This window comes from Protopterus annectens, chromosome 1.part0 (assembly GCF_019279795.1).
Source record: "Protopterus annectens isolate FY-2018-M chromosome 1.part0, PAN1.0, whole genome shotgun sequence".
Lineage (NCBI taxonomy): Eukaryota > Metazoa > Chordata > Ceratodontiformes > Protopteridae > Protopterus > Protopterus annectens.
Genome location: NC_056725.1, coordinates 406,468,054 through 406,494,741, shown reverse-complemented (window position 1 = coordinate 406,494,741; position 26,688 = coordinate 406,468,054). Strand labels below are relative to the sequence as shown.

Genomic DNA, 26,688 nt, shown 5'->3' with positions numbered 1-26,688 from the left:
TCTGACATCTGTAACTACCTCCACCACATTGGGAACACCCTGGATCAGTTCACTTATACAGTGGACATACGGTGGGCTGAGACAGTGTCTGTCTTGAACCATACATTGTCTGTGCTGGAACGTGCTGTTGGAGTTGAGAGTTGGAGCTGTGGATGTAGGTCAGCAGCATCATCTGCTGATAGTCCATGTGGTTGTGCACAGTTACACTCCAGTAGTGGCAGTACATTCAGTGCTACAGATGGGAATGTGCTGTACACACCACAACATAGCAGGCCATTGGCATGTAGTCCTGGGTGGTCCCATGGGGGACATGGTCCCAGCAGACATCAGTCACCATCAGGTACTAGCACTGCATCTGAACTTGGGCATGGTGGTGCCAGTGCAACTCCTGGCAGAGCCAGTTTCCTTGTTCAGGGCTGGAGATGGTAAACTGTCAACTCTACCATGTGCAGTCCATAGCTGTCCAACATACACATGTGTAGGGTCACCTACAGACACACATGGCACCTCTCCATGCTCCATTTAACCCGCCCCCCTTCCTGACTCACACACATACTGTCAACCATTTGGACCAGCCTAGGCTGTCAGCACCCCCACACATCACCCTGTGCGAGTGATGATACCTGTGTCACATACCTGTCATCCTTCCCATCAATGCAGGAGAATTAAGCTATATGTCTGATGCACAGGGTAACTATATTACTTGACATGTACTTGTGTAATGCAGTGTTGTTTTGCCATGCCACTTGTAGAGGTCACAAACATAGTCTGTATGCTGGCATGTGTCATGTGTATGCAACATACTTTTGTGGTCCTTATGTTGTGTGGTGTTGTACTGGCGGTATAGTTACACAATAACAGATATCTCACAGACCTGTGTATGTTTCTGTTTCAGGAGTCTGAGGGGATTACCGATGGACACACGGTGGCAGTGAAGTGGAACAGCATGGCATGGCAGCACAGCAGAAATATGACATCAGCAATGTACAGCAGTATATGTACATGGCTCCATAGGTTCACATCTGTATGACCGTCTACCAAGAACAATGGCAGTGGTCTGCGTACTCATGCATTCATAAGTTGTGATAATGTCTGCTACAGGGCAATGTGTGGCCTTGCTACAGTGCAAATACTGCCTATCTGTTGGGAGCATAGTAGATGGATGACTCACTGTAAGGACATTAACCTACTATGTGACGTTAGTACTACATGTTTGTGGGAGACATTTGTCTAGAAGACATAAACACACCCTAGACAAAGACCCTGCCAAATGGTACACAGATCTCATCAGTGCACCTCTGCACATGCTATCTGTTTGACTGGATGGGCAGCTGTCATCCCAACACACTGTGTCTGCTTGAGTCCCTCCTGGACTGGCAATATATGCTGGTCCTGTACGGAGGGCTATACAGATGTCTCTGATTGTGAGGGCTGTATGACCATTATACTAGTTAAGTTCACATGGCATAGCTCCATAACATGCTGTATACTGCTGTAACAGCCTCACACACAAATATGGCCACATTCAGGCTAGCACCACTTCCACTCACTGCATACTGGACATGCCATGGCACACACAAATACTGCAAGTTGGCTGTATGTACATTAGAATACTTACCTATGTACTGGTACATACTACAGATCAAAGTACCTGATGCATACAACACAACTCATCTGCTAGTGCTATCAGTTTATTACATATAATGCTTGTTGATATCAACAAGCCTTGGTGTGGTCAGTCATTTGGCCACATCACCCTCTACAAATAAAATGATGCAAAATCCTAACTATATTCACTTTACAATGGTTATCATACACACACACACACACACACACACACACACACACACACACACACACACACACACACACACACACACACACACACACACACACCATGTTGGGCAGACTTATATTTGAACCCCTACCTATCTAGGCTTATACACTATAGATTGCACTAACTATCACACGCGCCACAGTTTAAGTCTTGCTACTACACTGTCAGCTAGTAGTCTTAAGGTGGCTGACATCATCAGGCCCTGTAGAATAGGGCAGTATGGAAGCAAGCAGCAAGTTACAGACCCAAAAAGTGCATAACCATCACAGGTGGAGAGCCCATGAGGGCATATCCATTGTTTTGCAGGATATATATATATATATATATATATATATATATATATATATATATACACACATACACACGCACACACACACACACACACACACACATTATATATATATATATATATATATATATATATATATATATATATATATATATATATATAAACACACACACACAAAACCCCCAAGTGGGCTGCAGTGAGATTAGAACCCCTACTTTTCTAGGCTTATACACTATAGATCACAGTACTTATCGCATGTGCCACATTTTAAGTCTGTTGTATATGTGATTTCAAGCACAATACTTATGCATTACATAAACTAGGCTTGTGTTGAACAGCATAAGTAGCCTGCAGAGTGGTATTCATTAATACTGTTATCTGCATCTATTATTCTAGCAGTGAGATAACTGGCTAACCTAGCTATGTGTGTACAGTTACCAGTATGGCCATATGTGGCTGCTTTCAGTTTGGCAACGCTGTGGGCATAGACAATGTGCCCTGTCCATATGTGTGCTGATACCATTACACAATGCATCACCTGCTCACCTGTGTCTGTCTATGTGGTGACATCCAGCAGGCATAGGGGTCTGTATGTAAGTGGATTATGTACTCTTGGGCCCTTAGTTTGGATCCCTTGAGCAACATTATGGCTGCGTGATAGTGCAGTTTACTCATCATTATTAGGGTATGTCAGACAATGCAGACTTCCACACACATATTTCTGTATATAACAGGCATGTATATATAAATGTATTGTGTGTGTGTGTGTGTGTGTGTGTGTGTGTGTGTGTGTGTGTGTGTATGTGTGTGTATATGATATGTATATGTGTTCTGTAGATATATGGGGGAACATCTATGTATCATTTTAATATATACAGCTATATATATCTATTTGACACACATAGCGATAGATATACTATGCATGTGAGAGAAATATACTGACAGACGGAAATGTACACGTATATGTCTGTATGTGTAGACTTTCATATATAATAGGTCATTTCAATAATGGTACAACAGAATTGTGTTCAGTTTTACTAAGTGTACAGGCATGCCCAGTGGGACTGTCAGTACTTATAATGTGATTACAGGCCACACCTACCTGTATTCCAGTCTGGGAATTTGTATGTTACAGAAACCACGAACAAACCAGGCATCCAACAAGGCTAATAACTAATATCTGGAAGACTTTAATACAAAAACACAGGATAAGCTCTTTCACACATATGTGCTTCATCAGATCCACAATATGAAACAAATAAAAGCCATTAAATAATAAAAACATGTAATAGGCAGCCAATCAACAACATTATTCAATTACTGATGTATAGTACGTTTCTTAGGAATGGGTTTAACAGGTATAGATGCATTAATGCCAGGCAGCTTATTTGCCTGCAGTTTAACTATCCATTTAGTCTCAGCAGTTTCAAGTTTATTATCATAGTCACCCCCCCTTTTATTCATATGTACAAGTTGCAATACAATAAAGTCAAAACTATGTCCAGGAGATATAGATATATGCTTAGCCTGGGCATTAAGCAAATTTCTATGTCTAATATCACCTAAATTCTGAAGAATTCATTCCTTAAGCATTCTGTTTTCCCCACATAAAATGAAGTGCAATTTCTGCATCTTGCTAGATAAATCAAGCCCTGAGACCTACAGTCTGCATAGAACATTGGATTAAAAAGAAAATCATTAATGGGATGTTTAAATTCAACCTTAGTAGAAATATGACAACAGGCTTTACATAACCTACAAGGATAGGTACATTTGTGATCTGATACAAACGAAGGTTTAACTGTGGACATGTAGCAAAGTTGTCTCTTTAATGACAAATTATTTTTGAAAGTATATCTAGGTTTATCACCCACAATGGCCTTGATCTTATCATCAGAAAGCAGTATCGACCAAAACATATTAACTACATTACAGACCTACTGCATATTATTTGCATAAGTCAAGGATAATCTAACATTGCTACCAATTGTGTTATTGACATTGGACTTTATAGGTACATAGGAGTAATTAAAGAATGGTTTACCCTTATCAAGCCTTAAAAGAAGAAGCCTCACTACAGGTAGTATTTAGAGCTTGTTGCTTATAGCCTCTGGTCAAAAAATCATTACTCAAACTGGACATAGCTTCATAACATTCATCATCATTTGTATGCAGACGAGACATCCTAAGATACTGGTCTTTAGTGATATTATTACAAATATATCTGGAGTGCATGCTATTATAATGCAAAAATGCATTTTTTTCTACACGGTTTTCTGTACAAAGAACTGCTAATAACACTATCAAGCTATGTAATTCTTATATCCAAAACATCAACTGTAGTACGTGAATGGTTCAGAACAAATATAAAACAATCACTAGATGATTCCAAGTGTTGCACAAAAATTAAAAGATCTACTTCCAGCCCCTCCCACAAAATAAAAATGTCATCCACAAATCGTTTATAATATGACAACTGCTTGGAGAACATGTGGTTAGAGAGGACTACCTCACGCTCCAATTCTGCCAACACAAGGTTGGTGTAACTGTTAGCGCAAGGAGTCCCCATTGCCACACCTATCTTCTGCCTATATAAAACATCATGAAATACGAAAACATTGTTCAATAAAATAGTATCCATTAATATAACAATACACTCAATCAACTCATGTGAATAATCAGTATTAATCGCTAGAAACCTCTTCAAAGATGTGACACCCATTTCATGAGGTATAATTGTAAATAGTGTCTGTATATCCATAGAGTCCAAAATAGTTTGATCAGAAAAAATACCATGTGCTCTAGTACAGTCTCCCAATGTGCTCAAAAAATGTTCCGTATCTTTCAGAATTGCACTTGGTTTCTCTAGGGGCTTTTTCAGTTGGTATTCAATGAAAATAGAAATAAGTTCAGTAGCCTAGCCTCTACCTGACACTATAGGATGGAGAGGTGGGTTGAGTAAAGATTTATGCACTCTAGGCAGGCTATAGATAATAGGTATTAGTGGTTCTGATATCAACATAAAGTCATATAAACCTTTATCAATCACTTGCTCCATTAGTAATTCATATAATTGCTCATGAATACATCTAACAATCATATTTAAATCATTAGTATTTAAACATTCATAAGTGTCAACATCATTTAACATCTGAGTCATAGCAGCATTATAATGAACATTGTCCAGGACCACAATGGGTCCCCCTTTATCAGCTGGGTGTAAAGTTAGTCCATTACTAATTTTCAATTCATGCAATGCCACTAGTTCATTTTGAGTCAATTTATAAAAATTATTTTTTGTCATGTCAGCTTTAAAAAGCTGTTTCTATAGTGTCTTAGAAAAAGTCTCAAGTACTGGATGCAGTTGTGGTACAAATAAACTAGAACGTTTCAAAGAAGCAGGCACTATTTGTTGTTCACCAAATGCTAGCTTCAAGGCAACATTTCCTATAAAAAAGTTTAATGTCAAGTATGACATCCTCAATAGGCACTGGTTGTGAAGGCACAAAGCTTAAACCCCTGTTTAATAAGCTTACTTGTGCTGGTATAAGCGAGCAAGAAGAAAGATTGTAAACTAACGAGGAATTGTCTTTTGAGTGTTCTCCTCTACAGCATGGTCATTCTCTTGTGAAAGTTTCAATCTCTTGCATGCAGAGCTGAGGTTCTGCCCCCTGGTTAATGCTGGTGGAAGTCTGATAGGAGCAGGGAAATTAAAAAAAAAAATTATCTAAAAGCATGGCTCTACTAGTGTCTTTGGGATGAGCTCCACTCGATAAAATAGAAGCATCATTAGTAGCCAAAAGCATAGGATTAGATTATTTGTAGATGCCTCACATGTAATGTCAGTAGTTGATGCATTAGAAGTGCTGGCAATAGCATCAGAAGATGGTTGCATTGATTGTGAGGATGCAAGCTGTAAATGTTCAGTAGCAGCCGAATAGGTGTGGCCCTTAGATGTATCAAATGTTTGTTCGGACCGACGCAGCCATATAAAGATATGGCCCTATTGAAAATCAGCCATACCTCTTGCTAGTTTCCTCTTTCTAATCATTTGTTACCTGTCATCATATGCCAGGACCTTTAAAAGTACATTGTCAATTTCTGCCAAATGAACAGGTTCAGAAAACTTGCAATACAAATCAATTTGCAATTTCTCCATCTTATTACAAAGTTCCTTTTCTTGTAGGGCAAAGAACTCATTAAGTAGTCACATTTAATTGAAACTCAATTCAATATTTAACATCTGCCAGCATTTAAATAATTCAGGGTATGTATTACCATAGGTGGGCTTGCGGAGAACCCGCAAGCCACTGGGTGCAACTTTATGGTATATGCAGGCCTCCATATGGAGGCATTGCCACTGCATTCTTTTCAGTTTATATAAATCATTCTCAAATTCTCTCAATGTACTGCGGTGGTGGTGCTTCGGTAGTGTTATCACCTCACAGTAAGACGTTGTCCTGTTCGATTCTCAGCTAAAGCGTCTTGTGTGTGGAGACATGCATGAATGGGCATACCTTCGTTGAAGGTTGTGCGTCAGAGCTGGCAACTTGACACATAAAAATCTACTGCCAATCATTAGCGGACCAGAGTTCCGCTGTGGCGACCCCTAACTGGGAAAAGCCGAAAGACACAACATTCTCAAATTCTCTCAATAATTGCTTATAATAATAAAACCTATTCTTAAGAAATGTAATACACATCAGTAATTGAATAATTTTGTTGATTGGCTGCCTATTACATGTTTTTATTACTTAATGGCTTTTATTTATTTCAAATTGTGGATCTGATGAATCACACTATGTGTGAAAGCAGTTATCCTGTGTTTTTGTATTAAAGTTTTCCAGATATTAGTTATTAGCCTTGGTGGATGCCTGGTTTGTTCATGGTTTCTTTAATATATTATTTCTTACTGGTGACCTTTGGCTTGTTTGGATACATTTTCTTCTTTTTGTTACCAGTTTGTGTGTATCTGAACAGCACATGGTTGAGCAAGTTGAAATTGAATTGGGATATCGTCCCAATAAGGATGTCGCTAACCAACAACGTTTTAAACAGTTACTGAACTTGGAATTTAATCCGCTTTTAATAGGTGCCTTCACTAATGAAGCTCCTGTTGAAGAGCCTTGTGACTGGGGTATGTTTAAGAAATTATTGAGAGAATTTGAGAATGATTTATATAAACTGAAAAGAATGCAGTGGCAATGCCTCCATATGGAGGCCTGCATACACCATAAAGTTGTACCCAGGGGCTTGCAGGTTTTCCGCATGCCTACTTATGGTAATACAGACTCTAAATTATTGAAATGCAGGTAGATGATAAATATTGAATTGAGTTTTAATTATATGTGACTACTTAATGAGTTCTTGGCCCCACAAGAAAAGGAACTTTGTAATAAGTTGGAGAAATTGCAAATTGACTTGTATTGCAGGTTTTCTGAACCTGTTCATTTGGCAGAAATTTACAATGTACTTTAAAAGTCCTGGCATGTGATGACAGGCAACAAATGATTAAAAAAGAGGAATCTAGAAAGAGAAATGGCTAATTTTCAACAGGGCCATATCTTTGTATGGCCGCATTTGATACAGCTAAGGGCCATACCTATTCGGCTGCTACTGAACAGTTACACCTTTCATCCTCGCAATCAATGCAACCATCTTCTGATGCTATTGCCGGCACTTCTAATGCATCAAGTACCGCCATTACACGTGAGGCATCTACAAATAATCTTATATCTAATCCTATGCTTTTGGGTACTAATGATGCTTCTATTTTATCGAGTGGAGCTCGACCCAAAGACACTAATAGTTCCATGCTTTTAGATAACGTTTTTATAAATTTCTCTGCTCCTTTCAGATGTCCGCCAGCATTGAACAAGGGGCAGAACCTCAGCTCTGCATGCAAGAGACGGAGACTTTCACAAGAGAACGACCATGCTGTAGAGGAGAAAACTGGGAAGAGAATTCCTCATTAGTTTACAATCTTTCTTCTTGCTCGCTTATACCAGCACAAGTAAGTTTATTAAACAGAGGTTTAAGCTTTGTATCTTCGTGACCAGTGCCTATTGAGTATGTCATATTTGACATTAAACTATTATTATGAAATGTTGCCTTGAAGCTGGAATTTGGCGAGCAACAAATAGCGCCTGCTTCTTTGAAAAGTTCTAGTTTATTTGTACCACAGCTGCATCCAGTACTTGAGACTTTTACTAAGACACTAGAGAAAGAGATTTTTAAAGCTGACATGACAAAAAATAATTTTTATAATTTGACTCAGGATGAACTATTGGTATTGCATAAATTGAAAATTAGTAATGAACTAACTTTATGCCCAGCTGATAAAGGGGGCTCCATTGTGGTTCTGGACACTGTTCATTATAATGCTGCTATGACTCAGATGATAAATGATGTTGACACTTATGAATGTTTAACTACTAATGATTTAAATATGATTGCTAGAGGTATTCATGAGCAATTATATGAATTATTAATGGAGCAAGTGATTGATAAAGATTTATATGACTTTATGTTGGTATCAGAACGACTGATACCTATTATCCATGGCCTGCCTAAAGTGCATAAATATTTACTCAGCCCACCTCTCCATCCTATATTGTCAGGTAGAGGCTGGGCTACTGAATTTATTTCTATTTTCATTGAACACCAATTGAAAAAGCCCCTAGAAAAAGCAAGTGCAGTTATAAAAGATACAGAACATTTTTTGATCACATTGGGAAACTGTACTAGAGCACATGGTATTTTTTCTGATTAAACTATTTTGGCCTCTATGGATATACAGACACTATTTACAATTATACCTCATGAAATGGGTGTCACATCGCTGAAGAGGTTTCTAGAGATTAATACAGATTATTCACATGAGTTGACTGAGTGCATTGGTATATTAATGGATACTATTTTATTGAACAATGTTTTCTTATTTGATTATGTTTTATATAGGCAGAAAGAAGGTGTGGTGATGGGGACTCATTGCGCTAACAGCTACTCCAACCTTGTGTTGGCAGAATGGGAATGTGAGGTAGTCCTCTCTAACCACATGTTCTCCACACAATTGTTATATTATAAACAATTTGTGGATGACATTTTTATTTTGTTGGAGGGACTGGAAGTAGATATTTTGAGTTTTGTACAACACTTGGAATCATCTAGTGATTGTTTTAGATTTGTTCTGAACCATTCACTTACTACAGCTGATTTTTTTGCATATAAAGATTACGTTGCTTGATGGTGTTATTAGCAGTTCTTTGTACAGAAAACCCTGTAGAAAAATGCATTTTTGCATTATAATAGCATGCACCCCAGACATATTTGTAATAATATCACTAAAGACCAGTATCTTAGGATGTCTTGTCTGCATACAAATGATGATGAATGTTATGAAGGTATGTCCAGTTTGAATAATGATTTTTTGGCCAGAGGCTATAAGCAACAAGCTCTAAATACTACCTGTATTGAGGTTTCTTCTTTGAGGCTTGATAAAGGAAAACCATTCTTTAATTGTTCCTATGTACCTATGAAGTCCAATGTCAATAACACAATTGGTAACAATGTTAGATTATCCTTGATTTATGGGAATAATATGCAGCAGGTCTGTAATGTAGTTAATATATTTTGGCTGATACTGTTTTCTGATGATAAGATCAAGGCCATTGTGGGTGATAAACCTAGATATACTTTCAGAAATAATTTTTCATTAAAGAGACAACTTTGCTACAAGTCCACACTTAAACCTTCGTTAGTATCAGGTCGCAAAGGTACCTATCCTTGTAGGTTATGTAAAGCTTGTCATATTTCTACCAAGGTTGAATTTAAACATCCCTTTAATGATTTTCTTTTTAAACCAAGGTTATATGCAGACTGTAGGTCTCAGGATTTAGTATTATCTAGCAAGATGCAGAAATTGCACTTCGTTTTATGTGGGGAAAACAGTTAGAATGCTTAAGGAATGAATTCTTCAACATTTAGGTGATATCAGATGTAGAAATTTGCTTAATGCTCTGGCTAAGCATATATCTATATCTCCTGGACATAGTTTTGACTTTATTGTATTACAACTTGTACACATGAATAAAAGGGGGGGGGGTGATTTCAATACTAAACTTGAAACTGCTGAGACTAAACGGATAGTTAAACTGCAGGTAGATAAGCTGCCTGGCATTAATGCATCTGTACCTTTAAAACACATTCTTAAGAAACGTAATATACATCAGTAATTGAACAATTTTGTTGATTGGCTGCCTATTACATGTTTTTATTATTTAATGGCTTTTATTTATTTCCAATTGCAGATCTGATGAAGCACACTATGTGTGAAAGCGCTTATCCTGTGTTTTTGTATTAAAGTCTTCCAGATATTAGTTATTAGCCTTGGTGGATGCCTGGTTTGTTCGTGGTTTCTTTAATATATTATTTCTTACTGGGCGACCTTTGGCTGGAGTGTGGGGAGTGCCTTCTGGGTGGAGTCTGCATGTCCTCCCCGCGGGTCGATTGGCGTTGTGAAAGACATGCGTTAATGGGCGTGCCTTCATTGAAGGTTGGGTGTTGAGCTGGCAACTCGGCACTGTGAAAATCTACTGCCAATCATTAGCGGACTGGATTCTGCTGTGGCGACCCCTAACTGGGAAAAGCCGAAAGACAAACAACAACAACAACTGGGCGACGTTTGGCTTGTTTGGATACAATTTCTTCATTTTGTATGTTACAGACATTAACATCCACCCTGTTTCTGAAGTACTGCACTTCACTCAAAATGTCCATAGCACTCCCCAGTATATATTGAGCTAGATATGTGACTGGGATTGGTAATGTTACACGACCAACAGACTGACAGTCTGCACACCTCTCAACCGTCCTGATATTCACAGAATGTCCAGAGTTTTGTCTCATATGTTAGGTCTGTTCCTCATACATTTGTGGTCTTACCTTCTACTAACTACAGACAAACAATTGTGTGTCAGACTTTATATCCATCGGAATATATGTACTACTGCAACACCTTTACTTCCAGCAAGGTTTATGTGATCAATATTTAAACTCTGTCCCTATGTTTGGGCCTTTGTTCCCCCAATCTTTCTGGCTTTGTCCAGATTTCTTACACTAAGAGGTTGGGAGGTATGACATTCTGTGAAAACACCAAATATACTACTACTTCACATGCAAAAGATGTGGGTAATTCCAGATTAGAACCATCAATGCCATCACCCATGCTAGCTTCCCTAATCAACAGGTCGCTAGACAGAGAGGGGTCATCCATCACACGATCAACAGCATACATATGTACATTGTTATCATGCATGAAGAGAGACATACAATGTGTGAGCGCTATGTTACAGCCCTGAGATTGCCTGCTCCACTGCTAGCTGATTTTCTGTTAAAGCAGTTATATGGGTACACCACTGTGTTGGGAGTGGGGGAACAACAGCACATGCTCAAGTTGGGTAGACAGTAGCCCAAATATCATATGTGCCACTGTTTAACATCTCCCTTGCCTGATGTCGTGAATATTCCAACCATGAGGGTTAGTGAATATTAAGAAACACATATTATTGGACTGGATATCAGTTGTCCCATGTGGATGTTAACTCTGACCAAATAGCCAACTATATTTCCTTGCATAACAGCCTCAGATGCATACATATGATATATTTTTATAGTAATTCTTATAACTGATGTGTAGATTAGAGGCATACCTTGAGAATGCAACAGTTGACAGAACTATAGTTCAGGACTGACTTTGTGTGATGAAAGCGGTACACAGTCAATGCATGTATAGGTACAGGTTGTGTGGATTGCCTGGTATCAGATATTTTAATATATGTATGTGAGTAGGAGTAAGGTGTCAGCCCCCAGGGCCCTAGATTGTCTGAATGTGCTATGTGTTGTCTCTTATCCAAAGCCAGGCTGTACTGGGCATGCCCACATCTGCCTACAGGGACATCATGAGGGGGCTCCTCCTCCGAGTCCTCTGTGGGTGTGGCTGTGATGACCTAGGCACTGGTTGGGGTTGTGTATCCCTTCCCTATGCTGATCCTGCTGCTTCCGCAGGATCATATTGTGTAGCATGGCACATACTGTGAACATATGTGCACATGTGGCTGGAGAGTACTGAAGGGCTCCACCAGATTTATCGTGGCACTGGAACTGTGACTTCAGCAACCAAAACACATGCTTTATGATGGTCCTAGTTTGTGCATGTGCCTCATTATGGCAGTTTTTCGTGGGTGTGTGTGCATTTCTGATGGGTGTCATCATCAACAATTCCAGTGTATAGTCAGTATCCCACCAGTAAATGGCTGTGTGGGATGTCCCCCCTAGCAAACATCTGGTACAGCTGTGATGCATGCCAGATATGGGAGTCATCATAGCTGTCAGAGCTTCCAGCACACACATTCATGATAATGCCCTAGGCATTGCACACAACCTGGCAGTTGATGGAGTGGTATCCTTGCGGTTGAACTAGATTCTACCCTCTTCACCGTGTGGTGCCTTGATGTGTACATGAGTGAAATCGATGCCACCCAGTACCTCAGGGTAGTATGCTACATGGTAGAAGTGTTGCATATTGCTGGCCCTTACTGCATGGGTGAGGAGAAAATATATATGTTCACTGGCATGTGGTAGCATGGTATCCAGAAACTGTGTGGAGTACCCTGGATGCTGATGCCTGTGAGACTCCCATCATGTCACCAATTTGTCTTTGGAAGATACCTGTGGCTAGTATCCTAAGGGCCATTCATACCTTTGTTTTCACTGGGATGGGTTCCCCTCTGTTAGCTCTGGCCCCGAGTTGAGGGGGCAGAACACAGAGAGTTCTTGTAGAATGTCCCTGTCCACCCTGTAGCGCTCTACTATCTCCAGCTCATGTAGCTCCTGGAAGGTTACCTTTGGCTTGAACCCTCTTTTCCTGCTCTGTCTAGACCTACTGTCAGCAGCAGGAGCAGTAGCAGCATTGAATTCAGCATCTAACACATACAAGACCTGCATCAGCCCTTACCATTTTTCCAGTTAAAATTCCCAAGTCTGTACTCAAATGGTGCAGTGTATGGGGGAAGAATCAGATTGTAGGGTGTTTGCATACTTTATAGACATCTACTGAAGGTGCTGCCTGTGTGATTGGCTACCTAGAATGCATTGCACTTCCCTAATATATCATTAGCATCATTTAATGGGCCTAGTTTAAGTTAAGCAAGGATCAACACTAATTAATATATCATTGGCCTTTTAAATACTCTGAGCACTGTGGCAAACCTCGCAAACGTACACCCCGTAGGTAAACACTGCTTAGCAGTCAGTGCACACTCCCCCAAACTTCCATGCTCAGCACAGTGGTATGCCATGCAAACACGTGGAAACATGTGCCCAGTAGGTAAACAAAGCTTAGACGTCAGTACTCATACCCACTCAGGCTTCCACGCTCTGCATGGCGGTGAGCCGTACAAAATGAGCAGCTATGCTCCAATCAGCTTAGAAGTTATTGGACACACCCTCTCTTGATGTCAGCTAACCCTGTGTGGACATCAACATGGCTTTCTGCCTACACTGAGGGGATATGCGGACATGGTTACCCCATTATGCTATTCAGTAACTCCACCTCATTTGCATAGGGATCCATGCTCACAACCTGGATAATACATGCTTCTAAGCCTTTCCACAACAGCACCAATGGACCATTGTAGGTACTGCAAACAGAGCCCTGTAAAAAGTTTCATGTCAAGATATTAATATTTGATTTTTCCACATTTTTTAATAAGGCATGTTTGCACACTGTGGCATGCTACGCAAACATGCTAAGATTATTAAAAAAATTATTTTAATATATTTACTGTAACTTTTGGAACACACAGAGGATAGTTTTGCTCATATATGTGTGTGCTATGCAATTTCTGTCTACCTACATTTTTACAGGCCCTTTTGTCTGTCTACAGTCCTGTACATGGAATTTTTCCATGTTCACTACTGACACTGACATGGGGTCTGCAGAGCTGCTTATATGCTTGCTGGATTGCTCTAACTGCCTCATTTGCATAAGGTTCACCTGCTTATGAGGTGATTTGCATGCCAACGAAGTTTCTGTGTTTGCACACTCATGTGCACCGCTCAGCAGTGCTTACTGAACCTAAAAATGTTTGCGCCCGTGTTAGCAGACTGGTGCAATGCCCTCACAGAAAAAAAAAAAACATGTAGGCTTTATTAAATTTCCCCCATAGTCTTATCCTCTGTTGGGCCCATCTGGATTCTTAAATATGGTCTTGTTAAATGATTTGCTTGTAGTCTCTCAAAATAAAATTAGGAATTAAACTTACTTCTCTTTGAAGCAGTTCTTTCTCCACTTGACTCCTTTGTAATTTACCTGTATGTTTAATTACGAAATAAATTACAGGCCACCCTCATTCCCACTGCACTTCTACAATTATCCTTTATTATACAAGCTGATTTTTTTTGTTTACAGCCTGAAATTCTCATTTTGGAACAGTGTAATTTATTTGTTTAAGTTAACAGATCTGTTTTCAAAAACAAGCCATAAATAAATCATGAAAGGAGAGTATTCCCATGGACGATATCATATATCTGCTTATGTTTTAAAAGGTCATTTTCTATCTCAACATGAATTATAATGAATCATAAAATTAAAACATTTCTAAAGTTCTTTTATTTTCTATTTTGATTATGGGGGGTTAAAACATAATGATGTGTACACCTCCATGTACATGTTGCAATAACTTTCACCAGTTCAGTAACCACTCTTACATGGTGCTCTACAGTCCTCTAGCATGAAGACATGCAGCACCATGAAGGGCTGGCCCCATGGCCATGCTGAATGCTAATGAAGCATTCTGGGGAAGTGACATATTTTAATTAGCTGTGTGCTCCCACCCCTCCTGCCTCCTTCTAGAAGGTACATACATCTCTTAGCAATTCAAGAAATCACTCAGCTGTGTAGATTAGCACAGCCGTCTGCCTCACCACATCCTGTTAATGAGCCTGGCCAAAAGGCCATGTTCAACTGTCTAACATGAATGTGATTGTGATGGTGACCAGCTAGACACCAGGGGTTAAACTTGAAGTGCCTTAATGACATCAGCATCAGTAAGGGGATTTGGGGTGGGTGGGTGTGGATGCACTAGACATCAGTGATTACTGTTTGGACAGCCATAAGGCTACCAATGACAAAACTGGGAATTACTCTTTTAAGTGCTGTAACCACACTGACTGCAAAATGAGAACTGGGGTTGGGTGGATGCACTAGACTCTGGGAAGACTCTTCAAAATGCAGTAGTAGCACAAACTGCAAAACAGAGTTCGGGGTGGGGGGATTAGCTATACACCAGGGCTCTGGAGAGAAGTGCTGTAATGGCACTTTAAATGTTATAGGGCTAGGGAAAATGGAAGGACAGGCAGGTTAGAGACTGGTGTGTGTGTGTGTGTGTGTGTGTGTGTGTGTGTGTGTGTGTGTGTGTGTGTGTGTGTGTGTGTGTGTTTGTGAGACAGAGCGAGAGTGTGACTGTTACAGGTAGAATTCTGCTGCCCACATGAGCAGCTATTTGTGGTAATAAATGTGATTCACAGATATGCACCTTAGCCAGTAATGAGGTCTTACCTCATCATGGCTAACATGTCTATGGATCATAAATAGGCACCTTTAATGAATTCCCAAGTATATTTTCTTCGGGTTCAGGCGCCTAGGCAGCGAGATATTTCCATGTGGTACATTTGACTGGGGACACATGGCTGAAGTGATATTCAGCTGCAGAGAAATATGGCTGTTTGCAAATTCCCTGTGGGCAAAGAGAAGCACACCCTGCCATGCTCACAGCTTTAATAACCAAATGAGTGGTGGCAAAATAATTAAAGAGTGTTGTGCTCAGAGTACAGTACATACTTATGTAACTACAACATGTAGAAGTGTGCTACAGCATGGAGGAAATCCTGCAGGCTACTATAGTCACATTTATGCTCCAGTATGTGTTTTAGGTAATGTTCCCTAGACGCTGTGAAGGGGATAGTGGTCGACACACTCCAATTATAAAGGCACTGCCCATTGTGCACTGCATTTTTACTGTCACTGACATGCCCTCTGGCCAGCCTGCTGCTGCCTGCCTGTCACATTGCCTGCTGTCTCACATTCCCTTGGGGACCATGGACATTGTTTTCCCCCTGTGCATTTGGTTACTGAAGTTGTGGGCATGGCAGAATATGCTTCTCTTTGCCCACAGGGAATTTGCAAACAGCCACATTTCTCTGCAGCTGAATGTCACTTCAGGCATGTGTCCCTAGTCAAATGTACCACATGGAAATGTCTCGCTGCCAAGGCGCCTGAACCCATTTTCTTCCTTTGTCTTCTGTTACGTATGTATTGTCAGACCACATTAAAACCTTCAGTTTGTACTGCACCATATCAGAAATATGAAAGAAAAAGGGTGTGTGGTAATTAAAGGGAAGTTTAAAAAAGGATACAAATTATATTGTTTATGTACTTTTACAATTTCCCTTCTACTGCAGTCTTGACCCTTGGCCTTCTGCATTCATTCAAGTAGTTTAATAACTGTTAAAAAGCCAACCATTCTTATAAAAACACTATTGTATGTAATCTTTTCAAGTTTTATATTCTCAAACATACAATAAATACACTTTACAAGTATTATTTATATACCTCTTCATAATACTAATTGTTATATTTGTTAATTGGACTCTGTTCTGACTATAAACTGTCAGAATTATTTTGCTTGCTTATTTTAGATTATAAATATTGACTATAATCTTTCCAGCCTGTCTGTAAGTAGATAACACTCCAGTTAGAATTAAACATCCTCCTCCAAGCATTTTACATCATTCTTTTTCAATGTATTGCAGTGTAATTATTAGTTCAGGAAGCTTTATTTATTTCTAACCTTCTGTAGCACTGCCTGTCATCACCACATGAATTTTAACTTCTATATCTACAGCTCTTTTGGAATATTTAATTTGTGTTTTCTTTGATCACCTTTCCTGATAAAAGTATTAATCTTTATTCATACTTTGTTATTCTTCTTCCGTTGGCTGCCTTTCCTGTCATGTTGTGGCAGCTCATTGACAATAGGTGCCTCATAAATAGTAAAACTTTAACTAATTACATTTGTAGCATATACTGTGTAAACTGATAGTTTGCCAGTGAGGCAATTTTAAACCAGTTCGACTTTTAATATTAAATATTCCACTCTGGTGCTTGCGAGTGCAGCTTCCTCCATCTGTTACACCCCAAACTGAAACCAAATCCAAGGCCTTTATTTAGCTGAAAGATTTCTAAACAGTGCTTTGTTTACTATTGTCATTTTATAAAAATGTGTCTCACATTTGCACACAGAGATGCAGAACATAATGGTCTGCAAGGTTTCTATTTCTGTGGCATTACCCTGAATATTAATATCAACAGCTGTCTAAACTTAAACTGTTAAAATGGGTGGGGAAAAGAAGAATGACAGCAGCATCGATGGTCAAAGTGGGTGGGGAAAAGAAGAATGACAGCAGCATCGATGGCCAAAGTGGGTGGGGAAAAGAAGAATGACAGCAGCATCGATGGTCAAAGTGGGTGGGGAAAAGAAGAATGACAGCAGCATCGATGGCCATTATCACTGCACATTTATTTTGCATTTACGTTACCACTAGTACTGTTACTACAGAATAGTTTTGTCTCTTTGCATCTAGCAGCCTACATAGTACTACAATTAAACCACAAGTACTGAGTAAATAATATGCTCAGAATTACCTGTGGTAACAGTGAGCTTCAGTCTTGGGCCCTTGCTGTAAGCACAGTTATCTAGAGTGTTGCTGCTATGTTGACTTTTGTTTACATTGACAATGGAGATTGTTCTGCATGTTCCACCAAAAGCACCTGAGGTTGTGTTGGGTCTCAGCTTCAAGCTGTCATCTTCCTCTTCTTTCAAAAACTCAGCCTTTTAAATTGCAGGATAGAGGGTCTTAAAGACACTAGTGGGATTTTCTTTTATTGCCTGGGACTAGTCCATCTTCCTCTTCCTGTTGGGCATCCCCATTCCAATAAGGGGTAGAAAGCATACATACAAGAGGAAACCCTTTGACACCCCATTGGAGTCTGACATGCCAGAAACAGAAAATGGAGATGCTGCAGAGGGGAAGTCTGGGGAGATCATAGAGATGGTGAGGCAAAAGATCTCATAAGATCTCCACAAGGGATTATGCAGAAGACATTTCAGTTCCCCTGTTGGCGTAAGGCTTCAGACCCATCAGGACCCCTTCTATAGGATACCAAAGAATCCATACCAGCCTTAAATCAGGGGCATGATGAACCAGTGAGGCAGTGATGACCCTGGCTATACCGGTATTCCATTATCCCATTACTTGACAGTCTCTCACTAATTGCAATAAAACACTTTCAAACCTATTAATATGCAGACTACTTCCTTCTTTACTTTTACAGTGATCAGAGATTTGGTTTAATTTAACTTTTATTTCACATTTTACAGCGAAAACAAGACAGTCATTTGTTAAGCCAAACAGCGCACTCTTACCTTGAAAATCAACTTAGAATGATCAACAACAACATTTTCTATACTTGAAACTTGCATTTATTGAAACTGCATCTGGCAGCCCATTAAACTACAACAGACGTGCTGGGATTCATAGTGAAACAGCATATAGTGAAGGACTAATTTACAGCTATGTGAATTGCGCAGGAATTCAAATGACAAATGTAACACATTTGCTAAAAGCCTGGACAGGCCTCTGAATGCAAATATCCCTTTTCAGGGGTTGTCCAGGTTTGTTCACAGCCAAATAATAAACACTCTGACAAGTTAACAAAGCAAGGATTGTACTCACAGAACATGGAGTATATGGCAGTCCTCCTGTTTACTTCAATCAAATTCCTTCATTCCTTTACAACATAACTACTCTAGGATACAGAAACTGAGTATTTATACACACACAGATGTGACAATTAACTAAAGCCAGATAACTCCAATTAACTTAAAAAGCAAGCATACAATGTATTACATGGACGTGTTTTCTAAGCAGTGAAAACTTTAACATTCTAATGACTGGCATTGTTTACTAACTGCAAACCTGACTGATTTATCAGAAATTAAAAGTAAGTTAATGTGGAGTAGGGCATAAATATGAGCCAAAATCAAATGTTCTGCAAAACATGCTCCACTAGGCATGCAGGAGACCAGGAGACCATTAAGGAGCCTAGCCCAAATTCCTAATTGCCCCAAAGCACTGGTTAAGTGACTTGCTCAAGGTCACACAACAGACAAATGAAGGTGAAAGGAGTCAAAGCCTACTCACATGGCATAGGAAGCCGCTGAAAAACATATCAGAGCTTTAGTCCTCTGCATTAACTGCAAAAGCGTCAATAAGGAAAAGGGTGGATTTCTCCAATTCACCTAAAAAGTTAGCAGAACAACAGGTTAACATCAACATACACATATTTCTGAAGAACACTGAAACTCTAATAGCATTATTGACTGATTGCAGACCTCAGTGACTTATCATAAAATGAAAGGTCTGGCAGTACGTGCAGAGGATTAAGGTTCCAAGCTCTTTTTGAAGCTGCTTCCTGTAGTCAAGAGGACAGAGTTTTTGAGCCTTTCTATCGCCACTTGCCTATTATGTGAATCTATGCACATCACATAATAAGACAGTACTCCTGGACTGTCCCTGAAAAGTTGGTTTAAAAAGAAAAATATGATGCATTCATTCTGAACAATAAGAATTCTGAAACTGTAATGACTAGCATTATTGGCAGATTACAATACATTTTAGAACTGTGATAGCAGTCTATAATTGTAAATCAGAGGACAGAGGGAAAACAGATCTGACTCCTTCATAGGAGTACGCATGTGCACGTGTGCATTCGCGTGCGCACACACACACACACACACACACACACACACACACACACACACACACACACACACACACATTACATTTCCACAGAATATAATGACTGCAAATAACAGCTTTCTTTCAGAATAATGACTCGGTATATACACAGATTTAACAGCTTAGCATTCTGGCTGCAAATAAAGGCTTTCCCACAGAATAATGGCTCAGCATTCTGGCTGCAAATTAAGGCTTTCCCACTTTCTAGCTGCAAATAATAGCTATTGGTCTCACAGATTACAAATACTGGCTTGGCTGCAAATATTTGCTAATGGCCCTTCAGACTGTGGATAACTGACGGGCTCAGTATTCTACTGAAAAAAAAAATACCCACAATATGCAGTTCATAATTTTCCATGGTTCAGCATACTGACGATGCTGGGAAAACTCTCCTTCTAACAAATGAAGTCTCTTTCTCACAGGCTCAAATCTAGAGCCATTGAGAGGGAGACTTCCTGAAGCTTCTTCCAACTCAAAATGGAACATCTGTGTGGTAACTGGGATTGAGGACATGTGGGTGAGAGTGGAAGATGTGGGTGACAGTAGCACATTTTTTTTTTGTTTAGCAGTGTTTATGGGGACCCACCCAGCCAGCACCTGGATCTATGCAGCTGCCTAGGTCACCTTGTTCCAGATCTAGCCCTAACTTCCAGAATGGAGCTAGCTCAAAGGCAAAATAATCAATAGAATCAAGCATACCCCAGCTCTCTGACTGGGAGAGAGTAGTCTAATTTGTGATGTTTTGCAAGACTTTCCCTCTCAGGAGGCAGTTAAAGGTAATCTATTCCTCTACTTTCCTGAGGTGCTGGCCATCACACAGGACTAGTGAATTCAGGGAACAGTGTCCATAGGCTATGTAATTCTCTTCCATTCCCCACCTCACCCACTTTGTCTTTCTTTGCCAGATGCTTCACCTCATAAAAACAGTGTGGCAGTCATAAAAACAGTGTGGCAGTAAAACAGTCATCTAAGGAAACCCACCAGATCAGAGAAGATCTGTATATTAATTTAGTTTCTTTTTAGTTCAGAAGAAAATTGAGGACCTCAGACTGATACTGGGTTTGTATAATCCTAAACCATTCATCCCCAGGGAAAAGTGCAATCTGTCCTTCCTTGTCTGTCAGATGCAGACTGGATGTGCTCTTTGAACCTCCAAGATACTCATCTCCACATAAAAATGCAAAGAAGTCCAGGAAACGTTTACTCTTTCTGGTAGGATCAAGTTATTATCAGTTTTAGATTCTTCCATTTGGTCTCAACTGAGACTTCTGGATTTTTACCAGATATTTATGTCTGTAGTTGCTGCAGATCAATGGCTGCAAGATGTCGTTGAGTTTCCTTACCTGGATGACAAGTCCTGAACTAGCTAGAAGCAACACAGTATTGTCTTCTTCAGCTACTTCAGTCTTTTTGAATTACAGTGGGCATTACAATGTCCGAGATAGAGTCATTGTCAGCTGCCACATTATTTAAATGTACCTTGGCCCCCTATCCTACAAAGCTATTCTTTCTCTAGACAGGATGCCTCTAGTACCAACTTTAGTGTCTCAGCTACCTGAACTGAGGTCTCAGCAGCACTTTATCTCAGGACACTAGGTGTTATGGTAGTGTAACATACATAAACTTTCACATCAGGTTTGACATAAGGCTTCAGCAGTGGACTTAACAGAATAGCAGTCTAGGTTAACTGATTCCTTACCCTTTCAAGTCAGGATTTCTTAAGTATGAAAAACACACTTGCGACAGTTTATCCACACTTCTAGCCTCACTCTGGGCTGTACATGTCCCCTCCTCAATAATGTAGTCACTATCAAAATGGAGACCTTTGCCTCAGATGTGAAACATTGTCAAGGGCAGAAAATCCAAGGCAGCATAGTCATAGTCAGAGACCTGTCTGCACATTGATATTCTGGAGATGAAGGTACTTCTCACTTTGCTTTTCTTTCATGACTCCCTTTCCCATGATGTAATTGCCATACATACATTCAACATAGCTGTGGCATGGTACATAAAAAGCAGGGAGGAACTCATTCTTACTCCTCATGTCAAGAAGTGTTGAGTATGGGAATGGGCTATGTCGACCAATTACATTCTGGTCAGAGACTACATTCCTGGGGAGGATACTTTTCTAGTGTCCAGGCTAAAGGAAGTATCTGCTGGTGCCACCTGAGTAGACTGTCTTCCTGCCCATAGCATAGAAACTTTTTCTGTCTGCGGGGGAAGCCTTGCTGTGAATTGTTTGCATTCCCAGCCAATGTCAAATGTAACAACTGCTACTTTATAATTACTGGGATAAAATGCAAGGAATGGTCTCATCCAGAAATGGCCCCCAAGATTACTTTATGCTTTTCTATTTCCCTTTGTCCAGAAGTTAATTTTGAAAGCCAGACAGTACAAGCCAGGGTCATTCGCCTAGCACATTTCTTGCCACAAGTGTGGCTTCTCCTGCATCATCTTCATCTTCTGAAGAAATGTCTATGTCATAACCCTGTAGAATCCTTCAGCAAGCCTCATCTAGACCTTTAATCACTTTGGTTAACTGCGGGGTTGCTCCACTTTTTATTAATAGCAAGGAATACTGCAAGAATGCCAGTTTGCCAAGGGAACTTTCAGTGAGTGCTGAAATTGGAAACATTTTGTTGTTGTTGTTTGTCTTTCGGCTTTTTCCTGGTTAGGGGTCGCCACAGCGGAACACCGGTCCGCTAATGATTGGCAGTTGTTTTTTTTTTGTTTTTTTTTTGTGTCGAGTTGCCAGCCCAATGCCCAACCTTCAACAAAGGCACGCCCATTCAACGCATGTCTTTCAAACACCCACTCGACTGCGGGGTGGACATGTAGACTCCACACAGAAGGCACTCCCAACCCAAGCCGAGAATCGAACAGAAGAACCTCTTACTGTGAGGCACCACCGCAGAAATAACTCACTGAAATCCACTTTTGGCAAAACTTAGATTACTTGCCTACTTATGCGCTCCACAGGTCGGGCAGTAACCTCCATACTCATATATAAACTTTACTGTCACATAGCAGGGGGATAAGGGGTGAAATCCACCTGTGCTGAAAGTGGCTTTGACTTTACTGCTCAAACTGGCAGGCTCACAATGTGGCATACCCTTGTAGGGACATCCAGATTCACACTTCTGTGCAGAGATTCAATACAAGGAAGACATTTAAGAGCAAATGGACAATTTTTTTGGGGATGGGTGCTTTTTCAATAGGATTAGATAATTTTCTGCTCCTGTGCCAGTCCAACTTTCCTGATTAACAAATGTTTAACAAATGTACTGGTACTGCATTTCTGCCATGTAATTATAGATCAGGCATCAAAGGAAAGTAAGTCATGTTGAAAATATGTGTGTGTGTGTGTGTGTGTGTGTGTGTGTGTGTGTGTGCGCGTGTGCGCGTGTGTGCATGTGTGCATGTGTGCATGTGTGTGTGTGTGTGTGTGTGCGCGTGTGTGCATGTGTTTACGTGTGTGCGTGTCTGTGTGTGTGTGTGTGTGTGTGTGTGTGTGTGTGCGCGTGTGTGCATGTGTGCATGTGTGCGTGTGTGTGTGTGTGCGCGTGTGTGCATGTGTTTACGTGTGTGCGTGTCTGTGAGTGTGTGTGTGTGTGTATGTGTGTGTGTGTGTGTCCGCATATACATAAGTGGACATTTATAGCCAGTAGTGAGCAACACAGATATAGTATTGTTAAGATAAGGGAAAGGAAAATCACTCCACTTGACCACAACATTGGTTTGTAGCAAATCAGAAGGCAAAACAGGCACTCTCTGTTTATAAAAGCTTGTTTCTCTCAATGCAAATAACTTGCTAATCAGTGGAAGTTACAAACAGCAGGGTTACTGTAGTTGATAAGCAGCACATATGGATCAATCTTGCATGCAGAGAATATTGGTACACAGGTAGAATTTCAGGTATACAAACCGTGCAAAAGAACTTGAATTGTGTGTTGCAGCTGTTGTGTACACCTGGTGACTTTCAGATACTTTGTTTAGTTTTAGAAAAACTTTTTAAAATATTTATATCTGTACCCATCATTTCCAAATTCTCCTTGATGTCACCACACCTTGGTTTTCGGCACAACTGCTTATTCAGTGAGAGAGTGAGTATTTGCAACTACTTCCGAATTACATATTTATGGGGGCTCCATTTAGTGCAATTTGCGAATAGTTGCTTGTGTTTTATCTGTGACATACTAGCTTGTTGTAAACAGCTTCCAGTGCACTGCAATATTAAGATACCAAATCCTTTTGTTAAGTGTTTTTTATTTTAATATACTGTTTTACTACGTAGGAGTGTCTCTTTGATTATGTCAGTGGCCATAGGCAAAATAAATAAATAAAATTAAAAAGATGTGTATGAAAGACACAAATAAAAAGTAAATGGGTAAAACAATACTGAAGAAATACAAGATGCAGTACAGATTAAAGGGCAGGAAGTGTGCTCTAACAATGCCCTGTGATGTCTGGGGAAAAGCGTCTACGCGATAAACTGCTCTGAAAGACTAATTTGCTGAGCACTTAAATATATATTTTACAACAGCTGTACTCTGCCTCTGAGTCAGTCAAGGGAAAGCATGTTGGACAGACAACATTAATAAATGCAAAGAATGAGGCTGCTGATGGGCAGTTTAGAGGTACATTCTGTGGCAACAATTGTATAATGCAGTTAAAAAGGAGATTGAACTGAAAATAGGTATATGACTCACATTTCTCATATTAATTTTAGATCACACAGTCAGAAAGTGGACCATATGTCAGAGAAATTCAGGGCAGTAATGTACTTCTGCATCAGTCAACATTTTAGCAGATTAATGTGTGTGTCGGCTATTCTGTGTGTGTGTGTGTGTGTGTGTGTGTGTGTGTGTGTGTGTGTGTGTGTGTGTGTGTGTGTGTGTGTGAGTCTGCCATTCTCTGTGTGCGTGTGTGTGCCTGCCATTCTGTGTGTGTGTGTGTGTGTGTGTGTGTGTGTGTGTGTGTGTCTGCCATTCTGTGTGTGTGCATGTGTGCCTGTGTGTGTGCGTCTGTGTGTTTGTGTGCGTCTGCCATTCTGTGTGTTTGTGTGTGTGTCTGCCATTGTGTGTGTGTGTGTGTGTGTGTGTGTGTGTGTCTGCCATTCTGTGTGGGTGTGTGTGGGTGTGTGTGTGTCTGCCATTCTGCGTTTGTGTGTCTGTCATTCTGCATTTGTGTGTCTGCCATTGTGTGTGTGTGTGTGTGTGTGTGTGTGTGTGTGTGTGTGTGTGTGTGTGTGTGTGTGTGTGTGTGTTTGTAGTTTACTACACCTGTGTACAAACCCATATGTAGTGTAAGCACTGTACAATCAAGTACCACAACTGTTTTCACTTCTTAGGTGCTGTGATACTGTAGAGTTTATTTGCAAATGTTACTATTAAAGTCATCAAAATATTTTTATTTACTAAATTTGACACATCAATACCTTATACAATTCAGAATTAAAGATACATTGTAGAAATTAATGTAAGTATTGTCTGTGTGCAGTGAAAGTTGATTAAAACAACAACCCAAATGGCTTTAAAATCTGCTGTGCAGTATAAGTATTTGAAGGAATGAACATGTAGAAAACTATGCTAGAGCTCATTAAAAAAGTCTTAAAAGAGTTCTTTATTACTGACTTGAACAATAAATTGGAAAAAAGCCCTACCCATTGCCACAGGCCACATCCAGAATCCTCTTACAGCCATTTGTCTGAAGCAGTTTGACCAGCCAGTTCCTGTACTCATCTGTGCGACTTTTGGTGTCTCCAATGTAAAGCTGCCAGATCTTTGCTGCCTTGCCATCAGCATATTGATCTGGGAGACCAACAGCTCCTATACCCAAGGATCGGGTTCTGTAAATGCTGTCTACCATATCTGGTGATGTCTGACAAAACAGTAAAATCTGAATAACAGTGCAAAGCACCCTGACACACTAGTCTGCAAACTGTTCTTCAGGGCCTCACAGCTGCTGTCAAAGTTTGCAGAAATAATCTGCAACCAGTCGTTTTCTAGGGTAGTTGTCTAGCCAATTAGAAGTAGCCATGAGTGACACACCCCCAGCAGAGCTCCTGTGCTGATTTAGGTTCCCTGCTCTGATTGAAGTAGGTATACTCACATGCTTATCCTCCCTTCTGTATCCACACAGCACACATTAAATGCTCATCTTGCAGGTTTGAAGTATTGTAGATTTTATATTCTGAACTATGCTAGTATTATCTTACTAATGTAATACAGTTAGCTAGACGCTATATAAGCATTCTGGAATATAAAATGTGCAATGCAAACAATTAGAAAACATTATCTTTGTCATAGGATATGGAAGTATTCCCTGTCACTAGCAATACAGTTTCCCCACAGTGTTTCCCAGATTTTGAGCTGGTTAAGTTATACTTTGCATGTGTCTGTACCTGTACTTCTTTGAGTCTGGCATGGAAAACATATTATGTAATAATTGCTCCTTCTTTCTTCATCATGTGGTTGAGTCATAAATAGCTCTAAAATGTCAAACCACAAACGTTAAAGTTGAGGGAGCCTGAGTTGAACTTGTACTGCTGGAAAACACAAGGAACAGGCATACAGCGTAAATCATTTCATTATATAAATATTTGGCAGAGGTTGATGTTGGCCATAGCATAACAGGGCTATCA

The 26,688-nt window shown here is 40.0% G+C and overlaps 1 protein-coding gene across 1 annotated transcript in view; it reads right to left on the bottom strand.

Moving 5' to 3' along the window:
• The window catches only part of GNMT (glycine N-methyltransferase), a 252,808-nt gene extending 226,792 nt beyond the window's left edge, over positions 1-26,016 (bottom strand). Inside the window, exon 1 of the mRNA XM_044060275.1 lies at positions 25,708-26,016. Coding sequence (XP_043916210.1) covers positions 25,708-25,913 — 206 coding nt within the window. The 5' untranslated portion in view covers positions 25,914-26,016. The remainder of the gene's footprint in view (positions 1-25,707) is intronic.
• Between the last annotated feature and the right edge of the window lie 672 nt (positions 26,017-26,688).